The sequence below is a fragment of the Carcharodon carcharias genome, chromosome 4 (assembly GCF_017639515.1).
Source record: "Carcharodon carcharias isolate sCarCar2 chromosome 4, sCarCar2.pri, whole genome shotgun sequence".
Taxonomy (NCBI): Eukaryota; Metazoa; Chordata; class Chondrichthyes; order Lamniformes; family Lamnidae; genus Carcharodon; species Carcharodon carcharias.
In genome coordinates this window covers 182,360,690-182,386,514 of record NC_054470.1, presented here as the reverse complement: position 1 = coordinate 182,386,514, position 25,825 = coordinate 182,360,690, and the positions used below count along the sequence as shown (strand labels likewise).

The 25,825-nt window shown below is 41.3% G+C and overlaps 1 protein-coding gene across 2 annotated transcripts in view; it reads left to right on the top strand.

Annotated features, from left to right (window-relative positions):
* The window catches only part of galnt7 (UDP-N-acetyl-alpha-D-galactosamine: polypeptide N-acetylgalactosaminyltransferase 7), a 142,500-nt gene that overhangs the window by 96,280 nt on the left and 20,395 nt on the right, over window positions 1-25,825 (top strand). Inside the window, exons 3-8 of one of the 2 annotated variants that reach the window (XM_041186084.1) lie at window positions 1,639-1,805; window positions 6,206-6,336; window positions 8,445-8,524; window positions 14,721-14,903; window positions 22,817-22,934; window positions 23,294-23,416. In XM_041186084.1, the coding sequence (XP_041042018.1) occupies window positions 1,639-1,805; window positions 6,206-6,336; window positions 8,445-8,524; window positions 14,721-14,903; window positions 22,817-22,934; window positions 23,294-23,416 (802 nt within the window). Of the gene's footprint in view, window positions 1-1,638; window positions 1,806-6,205; window positions 6,337-8,444; window positions 8,525-14,720; window positions 14,904-15,071; window positions 15,255-22,816; window positions 22,935-23,293; window positions 23,417-25,825 lie in introns of both variants that reach the window. The other variant, XM_041186083.1, reaches the window with a different exon arrangement.

The window sequence follows — 25,825 nt, the reverse complement described above, 5'->3', positions numbered from 1 at the left end:
GTTTTCTGCTGTCTTCACTGGAGGAAGTAAGAAAAGAAGATTTGTGTACTTGAAATCTGAATGTTTTTTCTGAGAGGTACCTGAGGTGCACTGCATTTTAAATTGCAAGCTTCACTTTGGTGAAGTTTTATCTCTCACTCCCTTGCTCCCTCCCTTACATGAAGTTACTGATATGCGAAGCCTAGACATGATAACTTGGGAAGACTGAAGTTGTTGTTTGTGGTCCCCGCTCCAACTCCTTTAACCAGCTACCAACCCCCATCCCTCTCCTTGGCAACAGTTTAAGATTAAGCCAGTCTGTTCGCAACCTTGGTGTCACATTTGCGTCCGAGATAAGCTTCTGACCTAATTCATGCCATCACCACCTATTTTCACACACACTTACATCCCATCCATCACCTCCCCCGCCAACCCCATTGCCGTAACATCACCTGACTTCATCTGCTCAACTCCTCATTTATGCATTGGCTCAAGGCATGCTCCAGACTCAACGATTCTAGTGTACTTCTGTCTGGTCTCCCACATTCTACCCTCCATAGACTTTAGGTCATCCAAATCTTAATTCACAGCAAGCCCCATGCCCCTGTCACCCATGTGCTCTTTGACCTACATGGGCTCCCTTTCAAGTATTTAAAATTCTTGTCGTCATTTTCAAATTCCTCCATGACCTCACACCTGCCCCCCCCCGCCCCCAATCTTTGTAATATCCTCCAGTTCCACAACCCTCTAAGATATCTTCACTCCTCTAATTCTGTCATCTTGCGCACGCCCAATTTAATTGCTCCACCATTGGTGTCCATGTCTTCGGATGCCTAAGCCCAAAGCTTTGGCATACCCTCCCTACACCTCTCCGCCTCTCTACCTCACTTTCCTCCTTTAAGACACTGCTTAAAATCTACTTCTTTAACCAATGGTTTGGTCATCTGACCTAATATCTCCTTGTGTGGCTCAGTTTCATATTGTTTTATAATGTTCCTATGAAGTGCCTTCAGGCATTTTTATTATGTTAAAGGCAATATATAAGTATCAGTTGTTAGGGATGTATTGGGTGACTAACATTATCAATGGGTGGAAGAGAAAATTGTTTGGAAAAGTACTGGACCAAGAAGGAAATGGTTGGTATACAATAATATTATTGCTGAAACAAGAGACATGTCTAATAAGCTTTTCGTCTTGCACTCATCAGAACACTTGCAAGAATACCAATATAAGGGGAAAAACAACAGTTTATACTGTACGTGAAGAGAGAACTGATTGGTTGGCAAGTGGCATTGCCATCATCACTGATGATGACTGACAGTTAACTGCCAAGCATTGTTTGAAATTTAAACCAGACAGCTTGACCCTGATTGGTCAAGGCTTTGCCCTGAGGAATGATGCAGCTAAAACAGTCGCAATGTTCTTTCTGTCTGCAAAGAACAGGGCCCTTTGTATTAATATATGTAGCTTCCAGTACACCCAAATGTGCAACACTGCGAGCCTGATTAACTATCTTAAGTTGGTTGTCAGTGTAATTCTTAGCACATTGAGGATTACTTAGCAATCTAATTCTTTATTAGTTTTTGAATTGTGCTCTCAGTATGGATTGTTGAGAATTCTGTATCATACAGGTATATGATTTCTATTTTGTCTTGCCAGATGCAAGAATTGGCATTATGATGATCGTCTGCTCACGTCAAGTGTTATCATTGTCTTCCATAATGAAGGATGGTCAACCCTCATGCGGACAGTCCACAGTGTGATCAAAAGGACACCCAAAAAATACCTAGCAGAAATAGTTATGATTGATGACTACAGTAACAAAGGTAAGAACTTACATCCTAACCATAGGAACCCCCTCCATAAAACTCTCCGCCTCTCTATCTCTGTCTTCTCCTTTAAGACACTGCTTAAATTTACCCCTTAGTCCAACTCCTAATATCTCATTAACTGGCTTGGCGTCAAGTTTAGTCTGATAATTCTCATGTGAAGCAGTTTGATAGACTTTATGACGTTATGAAGTTGTATAAATGCAAGCTGTAGTTGCTCAAATGCTGCTTTTCCCTAGCAGGGTTTACAGTACAATGTATAATACTCGATCTGCAGTATAATACATGTAATGTACTAAATTCTGCATGTATTTATTTCCCCCTTTTGTGTTTGTTTCCTCTCTTTACTCCTTCCAAGTACTCCCTTCCCATCTTTGGATTTTGTGCCATCCAGTAATGTTTAAAAAAGCAAGTTATTGGGCTTTTAGCAACCCACAAGGGGGCATCCTTTCCCAAGGTTGAGGCTGCTTTTGGTTATTTTGATGGCACCTGTAGTGATTCTGTGCAAGCCGTGCAACGTTAGGCTCCAGGTTCTGAAAGACTGCGTTTGAATCCCAGGTTTTAAATGTGTCAGTTTCTGAGCTTGCTGGGAACCAAAATCAAATTCTGAACACATCTTCGTTCTCACCCTGCGCTGTCTGCTCACTGAGGTAGTGCCTGTAAAACTAACATGCAAGATTTAGTTGCTAAACGTAATTTGATCAAAAGTGTCCTCTTTCATTTTTACAACTACAAAAGCAGTATAAAACATGGGAATGCAGTGGCATAATGATTTAATACACCATCACAACAAACAAAATAGAAAAGGGAAATTTGCACAATTTTAGGGAAGTTTGATTTCTATGGAGTTCTCTAATTGGTCATTGTGAAGACTTGGTATTAATTATATTTAACAAAACTTATCTCCTTGTAGCTAGTTGGTTGCATAGTGCATTTTTCAGGGATTTTCCTTGGATTGTTTGTATAGGTTGGGCATTTTAATCAGCTGGTACTTTCATTTCCTTGGAAACATAGTTGTATGAAACTGCAAAAAACAAGTCAATAAAGAATGGAACTAGACAGACCACCGGGCATCAGCCTAGGCACCAGAAATGACAGCAACTCAGCCCTGTCGACCCTGCTAACATCTGGGGGGTTATGCCACAAATGCGGGAGTTATCTCTCAGGCTAGTTAAACAACAGCCTGACATAGTCATGCTCACGGAATAGATTACAGATCATATCCCAGACATCGCCATCATCACCCCTGAGTATGTCCTGTCCAGACCTGGCGGGGCAGACCCAGCAGAGGTGGCAGCACAGTGGTATACAATCTGTGGTATACAATACCCCTGCCCCAACTGATGAATCAGTATTCCTCCATGTTGAACACCACTTGGAGGAAGCACTGAAGGTGGTAAAGGCACAGGATGTATACTGGGTAGGGGACTTCAGTGTCCATCACTACTGACCAAACTGGCTGAGCCCTAAAGGACATAGCTGCTAGACTGGGTCTGTGGCAGGTGGTGAGGGAACCAACAAGAGGGAAAAACATACTTGATCTCATCCTCACCAACCTGCCTGCCACAGATGCGTATGACCATGGCAGTGTTGGTAGGAGTGACCACCACACAGTGCTTGGGAGACGAAGCCCTGTCTTCACATCGAGGATACCCTTCATTGTGTTATATGGCACTAACACCATGCTAAATGGGATAGATTTCAAACCGATCTAGCACCTCGAGATTGTGCATGCATGCGGTGCTGTGGGCCATCAGCAGCAACAGAATTGTACTCAACCACAATCTAACCCCGTGGCCCGGCATATCAGCCACTCTACCATTACCACCTACCTAGAGGTTCAATGCGCAGGGGGCATGCCGAGAACAGCACTACACGTACCTAAAAATGAATAGTCAACCTGGTGAAGCTACAACACAGGACTACTTGCATGCCAAACAGTATGAGCAGCAATCGATAGACAGCGCTAAACAATCCCTCAACCAACCAATTATATCTAAGCCCTGCAATCCTGCCACATCCAGTCATTAAAAGTGGTGGACAATTAAACAACTCACTGGAGGAAGAGACTCCACAAATATCTCCATTCTCAATGATGGGGGAGCCCAGCACATCAGTGCAAAAGACAAGGCTGAATGAAATATTTGCAACGATCTTCAACCAGAAGTGCCGAGTGGATGATCCATCTTGGCTTCCTCTGGAGACCCCCAGCATCATAGATGCCAGTCTTCAGCCAGTTCGATTCACTCCACATGATGTCAAGAAACGGCTGAAGGAACTGAATACTGCAAAGGCTATGAGCCCTGACAACAGTCCGGCAATATTACTGAAGACTTATGCTCCAGAACTTGCCATGCCCCTACCCAAGCTGTTCCAGTACAGCTACAACACTGGCATCTACCCAGCAATATGGAAAATTGCCCAGGTATGTCCTGCACAGAGAAAGCAGGACAAATCCAACCTGGCCAATTACCGCCCCATCAATCTACTCTTGATGATTAGGAAAGTGATGGAAGGGGTCATCGACAGTGTTATCAAGTGCCACTTGCTTAGCAATAACCTGCTCACTGACATTTTGGATTCTGCCAGGGCCACTCAGTTTCTGACCTCATTACAGCCTTGGTTCAAACATGGACATAAGGGCTGAACTCCAGAGATGAGGTAAGCATGGCTGCACTTAACAGCAAGGCAGCATTTGACTGAGTGTAACAAAACTGGAGTCAATGGGAATCGGTAGGGGAAAACTCTCCACTGGTTGGAGTCATACCTAGCACAAAGGAGTGTGGTTGTTGGAGGTCAATCATCTCAGTTCCAGGGCATCAGTGCAGGAATTCCTCAGCTTAGTGTCCTCGGCCCAACCATTTTCAGCTGCTTCATCAATTACCTTCCTTTCATCATAAGGTCAGAAGTAGGGGTGTTCACTGATGATAGCACAATGTTCAGCACTGATCGTTGTTTAATTGTCCACCACTATTCACGACTGGATGTGGCAGGACTGCAGGGCTTAGATTAATTGCTTGGTTGTGGGATTGTTTAGTTCTGTCTATTGCTTGCTTCTTATACTGTTTGGCATGCAAGTAGTCCTGTGTTGTAGCTTCACCAGGTTAACACTTCATTTTTAGGTATGTCTAGTGCTGTTCTCGGCATTCCCCCTGCGCATTGAATCTCTAGGTAGGTGGCAATGCACATGTGTGGCACGAATGTTACTTGTCACTTGTCAGCCCAACCCTGTATATGTAATTGTCAACATCCTAGGGGTCGTCATTGACCACAAACTGAACTGGACTAACCATATAGACACTGGCTACAAGAGCAAGTCAGAGGCTAGGAATCCTGCAACGAGTAACTCACCTGACTCCCCAAAGCCTGTCCACCAGCTACAAGGCACCTGTCAGGAGTGTGACAGAACATTCTCCAGTTGCCTGGCTGAGTGCAGCTCCAACAACATTCAAGAAGCTTGACACAATCCAGGACAAAGTAGCCCGCTTGATTGGCACCCTCCACTACCTGTGCACAATGGCTGCAGTGTGTACCATCTACAAGATGCATTGCAACAGCTCACCAAGGCTCCTTACTCAGTACCTTCCAAACCCACGACCACTACCATCTAGAATGACAAAGATAGCAGACACATGGGAGTTCCACCACCTGACAGTTCCCCTCCAAACCACTCACCATCCTGACTTGGAAATATATCGCTGTTCCTTCACTGTCGCTAGGTCAAAATCCCGGAGCTCCGTCCTTAACTGCACTATGGGTGCACCTATACCACAAGGACAGCAGCAGTTTTAGAAGGCAGATCACTACCAGCTTCTCGTGGACAAGTAGGGATCGGCAATAAATAATAGCCTAGCCAGCCTTTAATTGGCTGTGAAGCAAGTTCCGCAACTGCCTGGGTAAATTAGACCTATATTCTCTAGAGTTTAGACAAAAGAGGCGATATCATTGAAACCTACAAAATTCTGAAAGGGCTTGATAGGGTGAACGCTGGGATTAGCCTAAGGCCAATCTTTTAAACAAAAAAGCACAGAAAGCGCGCACACATTGATGCGCACACATTTTTTTTTCTTAATTTTCCTTTCAAATCTTTTCTGACAATGTCAATATGGTCAGAATAGAAGGCAGATAAATCTCTCAGCAAGAGGCTGGTGGCAGATGGTCCTTGTTTTTCCCCAACAACTTCGGTACTCGAAGCTATTGACAGGGTTCTACGTTTAGTTCATTTTTTAAAATGATTCTGCTCCAGCAACTGACAGAGGTAGAAAAGTCTTGAATGCTCTGTGCACTGGGATTTATCCTAAACTCTGACTTTTACTTTAAATGCTGTTGAGAATATCCCTGGCTCCAAGCAATTTAACAATTTTGCTTATTTGTTCTCTTTGTTGATTCGTCTCCAGTACATTTAAAAGAGAGGTTGGACGAGTATTTGAAACAATGGAATGGGTTAGTCAAGGTTTATCGAAATGAAAGAAGAGAAGGATTAATTCAAGCAAGAAGCATCGGTGCTCATAAAGCAACCCTTGGACAGGTAGAGTAAAATCTGAATTCTTATTCATTCAAAATCAATTTGTTAATAGCTCTTCCTGTCCTCTGCTGGTGACAGGATAATCACTTAGTGCTGTTGTTTGAGGAATTCTCAAATTAATGAAACCAGCCATCATTTCAGTAAAGTGACCTTTCCCCTTCTTTGTTTTCTTTTAATATATAAGGTTTTGTGAAATCATCTTTGGCTTCTTCACTGGAGGGGATAGTATTTCAACAGTACAATTTAATGCACATAATTCAAATTGTAGCTCCAGACAACACTGAGCCACACAAAAATAGTTGAACAAGAGCAACATATGTGAAGATTTAAGCTCCTTTCAAGGATGGTGGAAGCCTTTGCCCATTGATGAGTAAACATTGGGCTCATTTGTTCAACTTCTGCATGCAAGTTTGTTGGAAATGAATAGATTCTGAAAACCTGAATGTTGATGCTGCTGCGCCACTTGTTGCATCTGCTCTTTCAACCATCTAGGACCTAACTGGGATTTTTTTCTTTAACTTCCCAGCCTCTCCTTTTTCCTTTAACATGCTCTTTTAACATGCCCAAGCCTTTGGTCATTACCCTTATGTTTCCTCCTTTGGCTCTGCGTCAGTTTTTATCTAATTAAATCCCTGTGAAGCACCTTAGGACATTTTACTCCATTAAAGGTGTTGTACAAATGGAAGTTGTTGAACTGTCAAGGCATTTGTTGTTCCTAAAATAGAGATGGGACTTAGTGGAAGCATTCAAACTATCCAGGTATCAGCACTTGCAGAGCGTTGCCTGTATTTAGAAGCAAATTTTTTCCAATCTTTTGAGTTTCCAGTCACGATCAAGAAACTGCAGATACAAGATGAAATGTAGGAGATTTAGAACTGTGGGCAGGAAAAACTTCTTCACACAAGACCCTCAGGCAGTTGGTATTTGCTTCCATGCCAATAAGACCATTAAAGAGCAAAGCTGTTATGTTAAACTTATAAAGAATCTTGGTTAGATTACATGAACACTGTGAACAGTTCTGATCTCTATTATGAAAAAGATGTAGAGGCATTGGAGAAGATGCAAAAATATATACAAGAATGATACCAGAACTGAGAGATTATAACCATCAGGAAAGATTAAACCCGTCAAGAAAGATTAATCGGGCTTGGGTCTCTTTTCTCTAGGAAAGAGAAGGCTGAAATCTTTAATGTTATGAAAAGCTTTGGTAGGATGGACATAAATAATTTTTGCTTCCACTTGTAGGGGAGACCAGAATTAGGAGAATCTAAGATGTTCATAATAAAATAAGAACTGGACTAGGCTAATTAGCCCTTCAAACCTGCTCCACCGTTCAACGAGATCATGGCTGATTGTCTACCTCAGCTTCATCTTCTTGCGCTAACTCCATATCAATTAATTTCTTTAATACTCAAAAATCTATCATCCTTTAATATACTGAACAACTGATTTTCACTATAATTCCAACTGGGAATTCAAGAGAAAATTCTGTAGCCAGAGATTGGCTAGAAAGCTGTGCAAGAGGAAGAAAGGAGCAGAGGGATGTGTAGATGGCGTTAGCTGAAGGATGGGAGAATAAGGATCAGAAAGGATTTGTTGGGTCAACTGGCCTGTTTTTATATTATAAATACTATGTAATTCAGGATTAGATTCGAAAGATATACAAAGGAGAAGTAATTGAAGGGATATGGGACCATGGTGGAAAAATGTGCGAAGAACAGTTTCTTCAAGTGGCCGGAAAACACTCACAGGCTGGCTGAATACTCTGGTTCCATGGTGTATTTTCAACACATATACAACGCTTTAACTTGTTCACTTTTTCACTTTGCAGTTTGTTTACATTGTGTATAACCACCAGGAAATTCTGTATCACCTGAAAGTGTCCATTTCACTCTTTTTGTAACTGGTCTTTTTATACTTTCTCCACTTGTGTGCATTCAAAATAAATATGCATGTATTAAAATGAAATATAAGCATACATCTAAATAATTGTGAAAAGTGGATGGGCCTGAATAGTCTTTGGTGATTATTCACCTTCTTGTGCTCTCAGGTGAATAGGATCTGACAATCATGGTCTTGATTCATTTGAAGCTATGTCCCTTACATTTTAGGTACTGATATATCTTGATGCTCATTGTGAAGTTGGACCAAACTGGTATGCACCACTTATAGCCCCCATTGCTGCGAACAGGTAAGGCAAGCTGTTTTATTTCAACCTAGTTCAGGAAAGGTTAGGAGAAAGGGGCTGTGAAAGATCATGCAACCGCTTCTAATGGTTTTAACTAACTTGGGGATTGTTATTTACTCAAATGGGATAATACAAGGTTCTCTTCCTCTCCCGCCCCATCTCAACCCCAAATCAGCACACCAGTATTAGAGTGCATGGTTTATTTGTTTGTCGCTCAGGTATGTGAGTTCCACCCCTGCTATATTGCCAAAGCATCTTTGCGGTTGCTGAGATAATTGTGAATGTTTAATTTTGGTAAGTAGCCCAGGATCACAAACCATAAAGCCATGTGCCCTCTCCAGACAAGGTGGTCAGCAGTGCAAGTCCCAGGATCTGGTTATGAATGTGTGTTACAGATTTTAAGTGTGTCATTCATGTCTTGCTGCAGTGAAATCAATGAAAGCTGTAAGCAAATATGCTTCCTATTAATGGATCATAAATCAGCACTGATACTGGGAGCTCTTATTGAAGGACAGCATTAGAGAAATTAAATTGTGTGCTAGGTGAAAAGAGAGAAAATCACCAAGATTTTCCATCTTTCCAAAGATGGAAAAAAATAAAGACAGTAAGATATTCTGCTGAACATTAATGATCCCAGGGGAACTATTTGAAGAAAAGCAGTGAATTTTCCCAGTGTCCTGGCCAGCATTCTTCCCTCAACAAACACCATAGGAAGAATTTCCCCCCACCCTTGTGCGGGGCTAGCACTGACCCGATCGGCATGCCCGATTGGGTCAGTGCCACCATTTACATGGGTGAGCCAATTAAGGCCTGCCCAGCGTGACACACACCCTGAAGTGCTGTGTGCTCCCTGTACGGGGTGGGCGGATGTTTCCCCGAGCCGGGAGTGGGCTCTTTCACGCATGTGCACGAAAGAGTGCAGAAATCTGCCCAAGTTTTAAGTTTGAATAATTTTAATAAGGAGAAAAAAAAATATCAATACATGACAGTGTCACATGAGCTGGGACATGTCAGTGAACTTTAATGAAAAACTTTATTTAATTTCTAAACCCTTCATGAAACCTCATCCCGCCTGTGGTCAGCGGGCACGCAGCCGACTCAGCTGAAAACCCAGATGACATGCGGTGACATCGGGACACATGCCCAACATCACCCCGCGTCAGCATCATTTTGCACCTCAGCGAGCAGGCCCCGCCCCCGCTTGCCAAACCAAAAATTCTCGTCCCATGTCACAGAAAGGGATTGACTCAGTCACCAAATTGCTATATCTGGGAACTGCATCTGACTGTATCTGAGGATAGAAGATTGGCTGTCTGGCAGGAGACAGAGAGTGGGGATAAGGGGGTCCTTCTCAGGATGGCGGCCGGTGACTAGTGGAGTTCCGCAAGGGTCATTGTTGGGACCACAACTTTTCACTTTATACATTAATGATCTAGATGAAGGAACTGAGGGAATTCTGGCTATATTTGCAGATGATACAAAGATAGGTGGAGGGACAGGTAGTATTGAGGAGGCGGGGAGGCTGCAAAAGGCTTTAGACAGGTTAGGAGAATGGGCAAAGAAATGGCAGATGGAATACAACGTGGGGAAGTGTGAGGTCATGCACTTTGGTAGGAAGAATAGAGGCACTGACTATTTTCTAAATGGGGAGAGAATTCAGAAGTCTGGAGTGCAAAGGGACTTTGGAGTCCTATTCCAGGATTCTAAGGTTAACTTGCAGGTTGAGTTGGTAGTTAGGAAAGCAAATGCAATTTTGGCATTTATTTCGAGAGGACTAGAATATAAAATCAGGGATGTGCTGCTGAGGCTTTATAAGGCTCTGGTCAGACCACATTTAGAATATTGTGAGCAGTTTTGGGCCCCATATTTCAGGACAGATGTGGCTGGCCCTGGAGAGGGTCCAGAGGATGTTCACAAGAACGATCCCAGGAATGAAAGGCTTAACATATGAGGAACGTTTGAGGACTCTGGGTCTATACTGGATGGAGTTTAGAGGGATGAGGGGGGATCTGATTGAAACTTACAGAATACTGAAAGGCCTGGATAGAGTGGACGTGAGGAAGATGTTTCCATTAGTAGGAGAGACTAGGACCCGAAGGCACAGCCTCAGAGTAAAGGGAAGACCTTTTAGAATAGAGATGAGGAGAAACTTCTTTAGCCAAAGAGTGGTGAATCTATGGAATTCATTGCTACAAAAGGCTGTGGAGGCCAGGTCACTGAGTGTATTTAAGACCAAGATAGATAGGTTCTTGATTGGTATGGGGATCAAAGGTTACGGGGAGAAGGCGGGAGAATGGGGTTGAGAAACTTATCAGCCATGATTGAATGGCAGAGCAGACTTGATGGGCCGAATGGCCTAATTTCTGCTCCTATGTCTTATGGTCTTATTACCACTGCATTTTACCTACAGAAGGCATTGCATTTTAATGTAGTTCTTTATAAGTTGTGTTTTGAGATATTTGTTTTGTGTGATAACATCTAATAAAAATGCAAGTCTCTCCTTCCTAAATGGTGGGATCATTGTACTTATCCCTTCATCAATGCAAAATGCCTTTGTACATATTTACATAAGTCGATCTCCAACAAGTGAGAGCCTAACCACAACCTTTGGTATTAATGACATTACCATCGTTGAACTGCCAGAATCAACATCCTGATGTCACCATTGACCAGAAACTTAACTGAACTAGCCACATAAATAACGATGGTTACAAGAACTGATCAGAGGCTGGGTATTCTGCAGCAAATAACTCATCTCCTAACTCCCCAAAGCATTTCCACTAACTACCAGGTACAAGTCAAGAGTGATGGAATGTTTTTCAAGTTACACCGTTTTGCTTTGGAAATATATCACTGTTCCTTAATCACCACTGGGTCAATATCCTGGAACTCCCTTTCTAACAGCACTGTTGGAGTACTTTCATTATATGGGCTACAGGAGTTCAAGAAGTCAGCTCCTCACAACCTTCTCAGAGACAATTCGGGATGAGCAATAAATGCTGGCCTTGCCTTCCATCCCACGTCCCACGAATGAACAAATTTTTAAAAATAAGAATTACGTTATGTTGTTAGGGATGAGAATGGAAGGTGCCAAGGGACGGGTTTAAGGAGATGGCTGGTAATGGGGAAAAGAAGTCAGGGTTTAGCTTTGCAATCTAGAATGATCCTGGAGTAGTGAGCAGTTTTAGCAGAGTAGAACAGGACCCAGTCAGGTTTCATGTGGCCCAGCCAGATCTGGCAGGAAAGGCTAAACCAGTTGTACGCCATATAGGTTCACATCTGCATCGCTTGGACTTAATGAAGTGAAGATGGAGGCCACATCAGGGAGAATGACAATGCTGGAAGCGATGACATGGGCAATAAATGCTAGCCTTGCCAGCGATGTGCAGATCCCATGAATGAACAGAAAAAAGACTGCAGCTCACCACTGCCTTCTCAAGGGCAGTTAGTGATATACAATAAATGCTGGCCTAGTTAGCAGCGCCAGTATCACAAGAATAAATATATTTTAAAAAGGTGCTTTAGTTTACACAAAATACTTAAGTGATCAGTAGCTAGGCATGTCTGCCTATCAAAATCCTCGGTGATTTAAATATTACAACCTCGTTTGTTACAAATGTTGTTAAACAACGTCACACATGCATGGCGACTGAAGTGACAGAACTGCCTTCCACGATCATTTATCGTTGTATGTCCAATGCAGAATCTGGTCTGCATGTAAAACAGCTCTATTTGTGGTGCTTGCACATGATGCTAGTGCAGGTGGGTTGTTGGCATGCAGTATAAAAATGCCACTGACTGGACTCCAGCCTCCCCAGCTTCTGATTAAAAGCACTTCAAATCTTGCATTGATGCAGTGTTTTATCTTGTCGTCTTCAACATCTCAGAGCCCTTCAAATGGTTAATTACCTTTATAGTGCATTTAGCAAACTCAGCCATTTTGTACCAGCTGCATCGTCCAAGCAGTGGCGAGGGAAATGTTGGTGGGACACCTGGGAGAAATCCCTGTTCTCCTTTGATTAATGCAGTAAGGCCTTTTAACGTTCACCTGGGACCTGGTTTAATGCCTCTGTTGAATACTAGTTTTGACAGATATCAAAAGCAGTCGTATGCCAAAAGATTATTTCCATCCACACGAATTGCAGTGTTGTCCCTGAGTCAATGGAAGCTGGATAGGACTCCCCTCTTGTGGCCTATCTCTGACTAAAAGTTAACTTTGGCAACATTAACCTTTTTTTTTAACTTCGAGGCCCCTTGGTCCATTTTGAGTAATTCAAAGCTATTTATGACAATTCAAGTTGAGAAAGCACTTATGACTTTCAGACAAAAGCAAAATACTGTGGATGCTGGAAATCTGAAACAAAAATTGCTGGAAACGCTCAGCAGGCCTGACAGCATCTGTGCAGAGAAAGACAGAGTTAACGTTTCGAGTCCTTATGACTCTTCTTCAGAACAGTTTCTGACTTTCAGACTACTGTTCAGTGTAATTGTACTTCATTGTCTAAATCTAGATGAATCCCTTTCCTTCCCCAAGTAGCAGTTTCTAGTCTATAGATACACAAAAAGCAGCACATTTGTTCTGCTTTTACTACCTATTACCGGTTGGTGCTGATGCAGAACTAGAAAATGTGGCAGTATGCAAAAGATAATCACTCGAGTCTTTTGATTGGAGGGAGGAGAAAAGTGACTCAGTTTAAGTCTCTATAATGCCGGAGGTGACCTACAGTATTTATAATAAATATATCTTACAAGGTAAGACATCATTTCATTGAAACCAACAGTTCCTCTATTGCAGTGTCTGGCTATCTATAAAATACCAGTGTTACAGTTTTTATGCTTTTACATTACACTGACATCCCCACCTAGTATTCATGTAGTTATCCAACTTCCAATTTTTTTTGCACTAAACTCACCACTTTTTCTTGAAAAGAAAGAATAGACTTGACCGCCACCCCCTCCCTTTCCCCTTTCCATCATCGCACATTCACATTGTATAGTATAAAGGCTGTGCCAGAGACAAAAATAGTTGTCCTTGTAGATTCTTGGTCTTTTTTCAGTAACTGTGATGGAGGCAGGTTGCCTCACGTCCTTTAAAAAGTACCTGGATGAGCACTTGGCCCATAGCCTTGAATGTTATGACGTGCCAAGTGCTGGTAAATGGGATTAGGTAGTAGGTCAGGTGTTTCTCACATGTCGGTGCAGACTCATTGGGCCAAAGGACCTCTTCTGCACTGTGATTCTGTGATTTTCACTACTGTACTGAAGTGAAATATTGGCTTCCATTCACCCAAATGTCTACATTTTCTAGTCACATTGTACACCCTCATAACGATAAAAAAACACTGCCTAGTATTGAGACATCCACAATAGTTCTGAGCTAATGGATGATACAGGGTTACTGTTAATCAATTATTTGTTGTTGAGATAACCTAAAAGAATAATTTTTCTTAGGGCTGAGCTACAAAACTGTCCTTAATTATCATTTTGACTTGCTGCAAAATCTCAAGAATTGTGCACCAAGTTGCGCTTTAAGTGTAAGAAATCCTGTTAATCATAAAATGCCCCTCAGCCAACTTGAAACATTCAAGTGAGCATTTTTTTCCCCCAAGTGTCAGTTTATGTGTCCATTTTTAAAGAATTACTGAGGGTATATGTATGTATATATTTTATATATATTTAAAATATTTCATAGATATATACAATGCAAATAATGAATCATAAAATGTATATCCAGAATAAATTATTTACAACCAGACTAATATATGATAAAAGACAAAAGCATGCCATATGCATACAGGCTAAAGATGGATAGGGCCCCAAATGGATAAATAAACCACAGAGTCTTGCAGATCTGGAGGACACAGGTTACATCTCCTAGTCTTTGCTCAATTAGCTGATCTTTGAAATATCAGCAATGTTGCCACACTTGAAACATTATTATGTAAAAGTAGCCTGGCTGAATGATGCAAAGGGACTCCAGATAAAAAGCAGCTTTAAGTTATTTCAGGCACGTAATCTCTAACACCGACGGAGTAAAATGAATAGTAAAATTTCATTTTTTTTTATCTTTGCTAAATGCCACCAGTAGTTTAGTTTGCTCAGGTTTTGTTGCACTTTGCAGCTAATTGTTAAATGTGAAGGTTCAAAATGGTAACCATCTATTTTTGGTATCTATTGTGTTCTTGAATGTTTGTTTCAGAACTACATGCACAGTTCCACTTATAGATTACATAGATGGTAATGACTTTACCATTGAACCACAGCAAGGTGGGGATCAGGATGGTTTTGCCAGAGGGGCCTGGGATTGGAGCTTGCTGTGGAAACGTATACCATTAAACAGTCGTGAAAAGGCCAGAAGAAAGCATAAAACTGAGCCTTATCGGTAATCGCAATTGAATTTATTCATTGTTTGTCAATACATCTCTAAGTCCTATAATCTTTCTATTTTTCCCATGTATCCTGCTGCATCCTTCACCCTAATTCCAATAATATGTTGACGCATGGATCCTTGCACCTACCCTTTCTGCCTCCACCAACGATATTGCTGCAGAACCGCATGTACTGTCCCACTCATAGATGCCGTAAACGGAAATACTTACGAGATATCGCCACAAGGGGGTGGTGACGAAGATGGTTTTGCTAGAGGAGCATGGGATTGGAGCATGCTGTGGAAGCGTGTCCCTCTGTCCAAACGGGAGAAGGAGAGGAGAAAACATAGAACTGAGCCATATTGGTAATCATTAGAACATTTAATAATAGCGACTGATTAAAAATCTGCGCACTAATTCTGTATCCAACTAAATGTCCATTTGTGTTTTTGTTCCTGTTTTTATATGTTAGATATTTCTTTCCTCCTTTACCTGAAAAGTAATTTTCACCATGAACTGAAAAAGCTGCACTCGCATATATTGCCCAATTCTTGTCTCGTTCTAAAAGCAAGAGCCTCTCCTCTTCTCACTTGTTTTTCAAAACTCGTAAATCATTTAAGTCATGAAGTGCTTGATGCCAAGTAGGGATCGACCAATAGTTCTTTGTTAATTTCTGTGTGGAGACTGTGCCTAAAGTACAACAAACCAGAAGTTCCAGTTTAGCACATAATGCAATAGTCGAGATACAGCTCATACTTGTGCACTGAGCTGGCGTTCATTGTGAAGGGAGTGTCCTAATTCCACACAGTTAGCTGCGATTGTGTTAACTTTTTCCAGTAGTACAACTGGAGGAGACTATGCAGCATTGAATGCATTAAGTGATTTGAACATTTCTGCCAAAATGTGCAGAGATTAATATCTTGTAAGATGATGGGTTTCAAAAGGGAAAAGCTGAGGGATTTGTATTTTCCACTGAGAGTAACTTTATCTCTGTGCATATGAAGTTTACCTTATCATTACACTGTCGGGCATTTTTTTTCACACTCACCAGATCTTGGCATCTGGTGTAGCTTTAAGCCCCTCCTTTTTTTACATGGACATATGGGTGAATACATTTAGGTAAGTAAACAAACTGCTTCTGTTATTTCTCCATTGCTAAAACCTGAGAAGAACTCTGGTGGAAAATTGGTTTGAATTACAGTAGTGTAAAATTACACAAAGCACTTGAGCTGGGAATACAACTTTAACCCCTTCCTGCATCAGTAAGAAGACATTAATTCCCACACCCAAACCTGTTCCCTCTTCTTAAAAATGCTGTGTAAAAGTGAAGTTAATTCCACGATTTTTATTTACCATGAAACCAACCACAATTTTTCATGAATCTTACAATATAATTTCACATTTGATGCCATTACAATGCTGCTCTTGTGGGAGTGAATGGACTTAAACAAACTAGCGGAGAAAATTAATGGGCACAATATTAGCTGTAGTGTCATGAAATTAATCTAGTTGTTTTGAGCAGTGGTAAACATAGGGTCCTTGGAAATGAGGAATAGAAGTTTGCTGTAGTGATCTTGAAAAGTTGGTGGCCTCATCTTAAAAGTTTGCAGATAACTTCTCAATATGACAGTGGTTAACATAATGAATGATGGAGACAACCTAGGGGCTGGGGGCTGGGGAATTGGAATGTTGGGAAAGGTGGGTGGATAATTTGCAAGTGCATTTCAAAGCTGATAAGCTATGCACTTAGGATACAAAATCAGCAGAAAGGTTATAGGATTGATGGAAAAATACTGGCCCTAACAGACCAGGAAAGCGTTCTGAAAGTCTTTAGTAGTTTGATCCCTCAAATCATTAAGCCATGGTTTGACTACTGTCAAGAAGGATGCTTAACTCATAGAGTTATAGATTGAAGGAGATTATTCTGCCACTGTACCGTGTATTATTCAAAGTGAAACTTAAGTATTGGATCTTGAGTATTGTATACGGTTCTTGAACCTTCACTATAGAAAGGGATGTAACCAATTTCAAAATGTGCAGAAAAACAGCTATGCTTGGGGACTAAAGAATTAAATCTTGGAGGATGCACTCAGAGAATTTGGATTCTTTTTGTTGGAGTGAAGAGTGTTGAGGTGCAGGGATGTAGAAGATATAATCAGAATCATTTAATTTGGTCCAGGATAGCAGAACAAGGGACAGAGATGAATTTGGATATGGTGTGAGAAAGCATTACTTTATTGAGGGTGGATGGTTTTAGGGTTAGCTTATCAAGGGAGGTTGTGGCACTTACATCTTCTCAAATGCCACAGTGGATAAACATCTTCAAGGGCAACATCTAGACAGCAAAAAGCCTGTCTAATTCTAACTTTGGAATTTTTGATTTTGGACTACCCTAACTTTGACTTGCATTTTTATGGCAATCTTGAACCAACCAGCAATTCACAACAGCCCTGTTTTTTTGAGCTTGCTGTTTCCAATTTCTTTGGTTGTATTATTTAATGCACAGCATCAAATACAGATTGGTGCAGATCGTCAATCTGCAAGTCACCATGTGGAAATGTTTTTTGTTGATGCCTTCAGCAGTAAATATTGGTCGATCCTTACAAAACAATGTTGTGTGTGATTCTGTCTGGTTTATCCTGTTTTGCAGGGAATAAGATGCATTACTGACTTCTATTACTGGAAAAATAGACCATTGACTAAAATAGTCTTGATTATGAATAGTATAGTAAAATTAATATCCATCGCTTTTTAGACTTCAAATTTGATGTTGAGTAAGACAAAATAGGAGACAGACTAGTAATCTAGAGGCCCAGGCTAATCCTCTGGGGGCATGGGTTCAAATCCCGCCACACAACTGGTGGAATTTAAATTCAATCAATAAACCTGGAGTATAAAGCTAGTCTCAATAATGGTGACTATGACAACTATCATCGATTGTTGTAAAAAAAAAACTTATCTGTTTTGCTAATGTCCATTAGGGAAGGAAATCTGCTATCCTTACCCACTCTGGCCTACATGCGGCTCTAGGCCCCATTGCAATGTGGTTGACTCTTAACTGCCCTCTGCAATAGCCTAGCAAGCCACTCAGTTCAAGGGCAGTTAGGAATGGGCAACAAAAGCTGGTCTTGCCAGCAATGCCCACATCTCATGAAAGAATTTTTTGTTAAAAAATCACTCACATCTGCCTTTCCAATGTTGTAAAGAATTTTTTTATCTGAATCCTAGCAGCAGAAATTTCACTGTGATAGTAGTCACTAGTTATAATGTATACTGATTAATATCTTCATTGAAATAAGTAACAAAGGAGTTTCTTTTGAATGCACTAATACGTTTGTTGCTAATATTGTACAACGCTGTGTCAACTCGCAAATGATTTCGGGATTCTCCTTGCACCATTGGAAAGGCCTAGCATTTGATTGTGAGTGTTGTGACCTGACTGACACCTGTGAGCATGGGCAGCTAAATGCATGGTGCCGGCTTTCAGTTTTCATTCGAATTTTCTAAGCATGAATAGTTACTAAACTAAGCAAATAAAAGATGTACTGTAAGTTGTAGTTCTTATGTCACTGTAATGCATCTTTATAATCTGCACAATATGGTAGACAATAAAGATAAATACAATTGTAGCTCTTTGACATTATGTGAGTGCAGCGAGCTTTAACCTGATTCTGCCTTTCTAATACCCTTAGATTTTCACTGCGCTGTCCTTATATCAGGTTTGAGATTCTCTTCCACTCTCCCTCTCCCTGAAAAATCTAAGTTAAGCCTGTGGTTCTACTTTCCTTGTTCTGATCATCTTCGACCCACCTTACCTGAACATACTATGGTGCTCTGCAGATCTGACCAAATGAAAAGCTGTGACCATGCATGGGGTTCTGCTGCTATGTTTCCATGTTTTGAGATGCATTCCTATTGTGAATCTTTCTTATTTTAAAAAGAAAGCACTTCCGCAAGACTTTTTAATTTCTGATCTTTTTCCTGCTCTTAAGTGTGCTTTGCATGAGCATAGCTAGCCTGTTATATTTAATATTACAAATAAGCAGAATGTTGTGTAATCGTGGTTTGCAAATTACGTTTGTTGCATTTCATTTTATGGCATTTGCTTATAAATCAAAATTACAAGTACTGTTTATAATATTTTAGTGAAAGGTTAAAATGTTTGTTTTCAGAATGTAGAACTTTGATCTTACCAGTTGTGGCTTGTGCTACACTCTCCCTGCTTCAGCTAAACTGAAGTCAGTAAAAAGACCAGTTGAGCTGCAAATAATGCAATAGTATATTTGTTACAAATTATTTCTAATTTCTCCAGTTGGTAGCTTTTACATGCGTTTGTGGATGCACTTGGTGGAATATTAATTTTTGAATTGTAGTGATAAAGGAATCTATAGTCCAGTGGTGGCAGTAACTCAGGAACTTATTTCCTAAATCGACAAGGCAAGTTCTGGAGTTTCATAACCACTGGGGGCCATAATATGACTGTCTTGGCTCAAGATAGCTACCTAGACTATCACTTCCTTTAAAGTTGAAAAATAGATGAAAGAAGATGCATGTTCTCCCTGTCGCAATGATTGAAGTGAAGTCATGCATCAGAGGTGAAATCTGTTCTGATTCCTTTCATGGAAAGGGCCAGACTGGTTTAGTATCAATTGAAAGCAATGTAAACCACAAACTTAAATTCAGATTGGGGGAGGCGGTGGCATAGTCGTATTGTCACTGGACTAGTAATTCAGAGACCCAGGGTAACGCTCTGGTTCAAATCCCACCATGGCAAATGGTGAAATTTGAATTCAATTAAAAATCTGAAATTATAAGTCTAATAATGACCATGAAACCATTGTCAGAAAAACCCATCTAGAAAAACCCATCTGATTCACCAGTGTCCTTTTTAGCAAGGAAATCTAGCCAATATGTGACTCTTGATGCTCTCTGAAATGGCCTAGCAAGCCACTCAGTTGTATCAGATAGCTAAAAGGTCAGGCCCAGGCAAGATAGACCCAGCAGAGGAGGTGGTATATAGTCAGGAGGGAGTTGCCCTTGGAGTCCTCAACATCAACTGTGGGCCCCATGAAGTCTCATAGCATCAGGTCAAACATGGGAAAGGAAACCACCTGCTGATTACAACATACCGCCCACACTGTACCCCGTTCCCCACCGAATCATCTGATGAATCAGTACTCCTCCATGTTGAACACCATTTGGAGGAAACTCTAGGTTAGCAAGGGTGCAGCATGTACTCGGGTAGGGGACCCCAGTGTTCATCACCATGAGTGGCATCCCCAGCATCACAGATGCCAGTTTTCAACTAATTCAATTCACTCAACGTGATAGTAAGAAACGGCTGAAGAAACTGGATACTGCAAAGGCTTTGAACCCTGACAATGTTCCGGCAATATTACTGAAGACTTGTGCTCCAGAACATGCTGCACCCCCAGCCAAGCTGTTCCAGTGCAGCTACAACACTCACATCTGCCGAGCAATGTGGAAAATTGCCCAAGTATGTCCTGTCCACAAAAAGCAGAAGAAATCCAACATTGCCAATTACCACCCCATCAGTCCGCCCCTCAATCAGTAAAGTGATGGAAGGGGTCATTAACAGTGCTAACAAGCGTCACTTGCTTAGCAATAACCTGCTTACTGACACTTAGTTTGGGTTCCACCAAGGCCACTCGCCTCCTGACCTCATTACAGCCTTGGTTCAAGCGTGGACAAAAGAGCTGAACTCCCGAGGTGAGAGTGACTGCCCTTGACATCAAGGCAGCATTTGACCAAGTTTGGCATCAAGGAGCCCTAGCAAAGCTGGAGTCGATGGGAATCGGGGAAAACTCTCCACTGGTTGGAGTCAAACCTAGCACAAAGGAAGATGTTTGTGATTGTTGGAGACCAATCATCTCAGTTCCAGGACATCACTGCAGGAGTTCCTCAGGGTTGTGTCCTAAGCCCAACCATCTTCAACTGCTTCATCAATGACCTTTCCAGCATAAGGTCAGAAGTGTGGATGTTTGCTGATGATTGTGCAATGTTCAACACCGTTCGTGACTCCTCAGACACTGAAGCATTCCATGTCCAAATACAGCAAGAACTGGACGATATCCAGACTTGGGCTGACAAGTAACATTAGTACCACAAAAGTGTCAGGTTGTGACCGTTTCCAACAAGAGAGAATCCAACCATCACCCCTAGATGTTCAATGGCTTTACCATCACTGAATCCCCCACTATCAACATCCTGGAGGTTACCATTGGCCAGAAACTGAATTGAACTAGCCATATAAATACTGTTGCTATAAGAGCAGGTCAGAGGCTAGACATCCTGCATCAAGTAACACACCTCCAGACTCCCCAAAACCTGTCCATCACCTACAAGGCATACGACAGGAGTGTGATGGAATACTTTCCCCTTACTTGGATGAGTGCAGCTCCAACGACGCTCAAGAAGCTTGACACCATCCAGGGCAAAACAGCCCTCTTGATTGGCACCACAGCCACAAACATTCACTTCTCTACTGCCGACGCACAGTGGCAGAAGTGTGTACCATCCACAAGATGCACTGCGGGAACTCAGTGGGACTCTATAGGCAGCGCCTTCCAAACCCACTATTATCACTGCCTATAAGGACAAGGGCAGCAGACACATGAGAACATCACCACCTCAAAGTTCCCATTCAAGCCACTCACCATCCTGACTTGGAACTATATTGCTGTTCTTTCACTGCCGCTGGGTCAAAATCCTGGAACTCCCTCCCTAACAGCACTGTGGCTGTACCTACATCACATGGACTGCAGCAGTTCAAGAAGGCAGCACACCACACCCTCTCAAGGGCAATTAGAGATGGTCAATAAACGCGGGCCTAGCCTGCGACACCCACATCCCATGAATGAATTTCTTTTAAATTGGATTGTTAAACCAAAAAACAGTCAACTGTAAGCGGAGAAATATAGAGATACTGCAACAGCTGGTAGTCAGAAGGCATTGAAACAAAGCAAGCAATGTTTGAAGTTCATAGTGTTCTAGGGGAGAAAGTACAAAGATAAAGAGGATGGAGGTTTGAATAATTAGATTTAGGAGTCTTGATATAGGAAATGACAACTGAAGACCAATGCAAACAGGTCCAGACTTGCAGTCGTAAACTGGTAACCGTACCAAAACAAAGCACAGGGACTTGTCTGTTCTCAAATCCGCACCACATATATAATCTACAGATCTAATAAAACATGTATTGTTCAATTGGGGGTGGGGTAGTTTGAGGGGTTGAAGGGCATGATAAAGGCATTCGTGTTGAAATGGAACACTGATTCTGAATTTGACTTTTGCATTACTTTGCTTACTTGCTTTCAAACATTTGTGTTGAAGTTATATTTCCCAGTAGATGAAGTTGAATGATATTAAGTAAAAAGCAAAAAAAAAATGTGCATATACTGACTGAATTAAGAACAAAAAGTACTGGAGGCACTCAGCAAGGGTTACATTTGAAGAAATAACTTGCCCTTTTTCCCACATGCAGAGTTTCCAGCATTTTTAATTTTTTTAATTTTGCATGTCTTTAAGTTGCATTAGCTTTTTCAGTGTCTTTTATTTAAGCCTTATCTGAGATCTTCCAAAATATTTGACTTTTTAGAAATGTTATTCTCCCTGTGATAAATACTGTTTGCAACCTATCAAAATGTTGCTGCATTATTGCATTTAATGATAGTTCCTAACTTTCAAATCAGCTAACATCCCTAGATCAACATTTTGCTGTATCTCAATTTAGGAAATTGAACTGAAATTGGCATTGTCATTGAGAAGGGCACTGCAACTTTAAATTAGTTTTATATGGATTTAATTTTTAAAGCGTGCATTCGGAAACTATTAGGTGCAAGAAGAATACTACAACTACTGGAAACTTCTAATTTGCTATCTATTTGTCCAACGATGACTTTCCCAGGTCCCCAGCTATGGCTGGGGGTTTGTTCGCTATTGAACGAGATTACTTCTTTGAACTTGGGCTGTATGATCCTGGCCTTCAAATCTGGGGAGGTGAAAACTTCGAGATATCTTATAAGGTAATGTACAAAGCAATACTGATAAAATTCTTAAATCATTAACCTGATTTCTCTTAAAGACATCATTGGCAGAGCCCTTCAATGTTAACACAAACTACAGTGACATTACTTTCGTCAGAAAATGACAGAGCCTGACAACATGCATATAATTTTGTATCAGTGTACTTTTATTAGTAGATGTTCAACAATTTCTGAAAAGTTTTATTTGTAGGGATCGCAGCTCTAATATGAAAATATCGTCCGGGTGATTGACCTTTTTGATGTACATAATTATATAACTGTTGAGAAAAGTAATTGAAGATTTTTATCCTACGCAACAAATGTTTTTTTTTGCCCTTGTTTTCTGTGTCTTTCTCTAGATATGGCAGTGCGGAGGAAAATTGCTTTTTGTGCCTTGCTCTCGTGTAGGGCATATTTATCGTCTGCACGGATGGGCAGGGAATCCACCACCTGCTCATGTTGGGTCATCCCCAACGTTAAAGGTTCGTATCCGTTCAATCACTCAACTTGAAGAATATCCCAAAATGACTTTCATAAATAATATTAAATGGTTAAATTAAATGATCTCTGTTTGCAACTTGGCAGGGATCTTCATAATTTCATGGGTCTTGATGGAATGGATGTGGAGAAGATGTTTCCTCTTGTGGGTGAATCTAGAACTAGGGGTCATTGTTTAAAAATAAAGGGTCGCACATTTAAGACACAGGAGAATTTTTTTCTCTCAAGGATTGAGTGTCTTTGGAACTCTCTTCCTCAAAAGGCAGTGGAAGCAGAATCTTTCAATATTTTTAAGGCGGAACTAGATAGACTTGATTAACGAGGGTGAAAGGTTATCGGGAGCAGACAGGAATTTGGAGTTGAGGTTACATTCAGATCAGCCATGATCTTATTGAATGGCAGAGTTGGCTTGAGGGACAGAGTGGCCTACTCCTCCTAATTCATAAGTCCAGTTTTCTCTTCAAATTTCTTTATGCATATATCTTGCATATGTATATTATAGCATTTTTAGGTCTGTTTTATAGATGTAGAAACAATAATCGGCTGTTGCATTTCTGTGCTGCTACTTCAAATCTTTAATAACATTTATTGTCTGTTGTGACCTTTGAGCCATTTTCTATCTCTTCCCTATCTCACAGTACAAAAGAATCTGGGTGGATTGGTGGGCTGGCTGATCAGAAAATTACAGCAATTTCTTGTTTAACTAAACCATTGTAGTAGATAAAGCTCTGTTGCAGAAGACGGACCAACAAATGTCTTATGTTCCATTTCAATTAATAAAATGAATAGTTTTGGAATTGTTTTAATGACCTGTCATACAGACATCTGGAAGACCTGGCAACTACAGGTTGGCCAGACTCAAAAGAGTTACAGGTTGGCCAGCCTTAACCCTGCCTTTTAGTAACATCCCCTAATAGTTCCACACCAACCTCTGATGACAGCATATTTAATCCATCATGCCAAATGGACAAGATCAGCAGACATGTATTAGTTTAACTGATTGATTGTAAGAACAAACAGCTAACATTCTTTAAAATATTTGGTCTTGCTTTGGGTGCTAAATCTCTGGTGCTTCCTTTTAGAATCAATTATGTAAAAGTATTGAATGGAAGAGCACTCGGCTTGCTATTGGTTCAGTGGATCATGATCAGGTTACCAACTCTAGGTGAATGTCATCTTTAATTAAACAACATTCCATCTAAGCTGTACGGATGTGCAGCCGCAGAGTAACCTGAAATGTACCGCATAGTGCAACAAACAGGCCACAAACAGCTAATATTCCCTTTTAAGATATGCGCTGCAACACCACATAGCAGTCTTGAAGGGGCCGTGCAAAGCAACAAGCAGACTGCGCACAACCATGTGAATTAAGAGGAAGTACTGAATACATGTGGAAATAAGTCTTTCGTTCTAAAGTCTGTGAACCTGAAAGCAAGCACTAGTTCCACCACATGATAATATAGAAATTCTCTCACACAAATTATTTTTTTATATATATTCAGAGTCATAGAGCCGTAGAGGTCTACAGCACAGAAAAAGGCCCTTCGGTCCATCAAGACTATGCCGGTCAAACAAGTACCTAACTATTCTAATCCCATTTTCCAGCACTAGGCCCATAGCTTTGTATACCAGGGCATTTGGATGTGCAAGTGCACATCCAAGTACTACTTAAATGTTGTGAGGGTATCTGCCACACCACCCTTTCAGGCAGTGAGTTCCAGATTCCCACCATCCTCTGAATGAAAAAATTCTTCTACACATCCCCTCTAAACCTCCTGCCTCTTACCTTAAATCTATGCCCCCTGGTTATTGATCCCTCCACCAAGGGGAAAAGTTCCTTCCTATCTACCCTATCTATGCCCCTCATAATTTTATACACCTTAATCATGTCCCCCCTCAATCTCCTCTGCTCCAAGGAAAATAACCCCAGTCCATCCAATCTCTCCTCATAACTAAAACTCTCCAGCCCAGGCAACATCCTGGTAAATCTCCTCTGCGCACTCTCTAGTGCAATCACATCCTTCCTATAATGTGGATTCCAGAACTGCACAGAATACTCTAGCTGTGGCCTAACCAGCATTTTATACAGTTCCAGCATAATCTCCCTGCTCTTTATTCTATGCCTCAGCTAATAAAGGCAAGTATTAATTTACGGGATTTGGGCTTTGCTGGCTGGGCCAGCATTTATTGCCCATCCCTACTTGCCCTTGAGAAGGTGGCAATGAGCTGCCTTCTTGAACTGCTGCAGTCCATGTGGTGTTGGTACACCCACAGTGCTGTTAGGAAGGGAGTTCCAGGATTTTGACCCAGTGACAGTGAAGGAACGGCCGATATATTTCCAAGTCAGGATGGTGAGTGACTTGGGGGAGAACTTCCTCCAAGGTGGTGGAGTT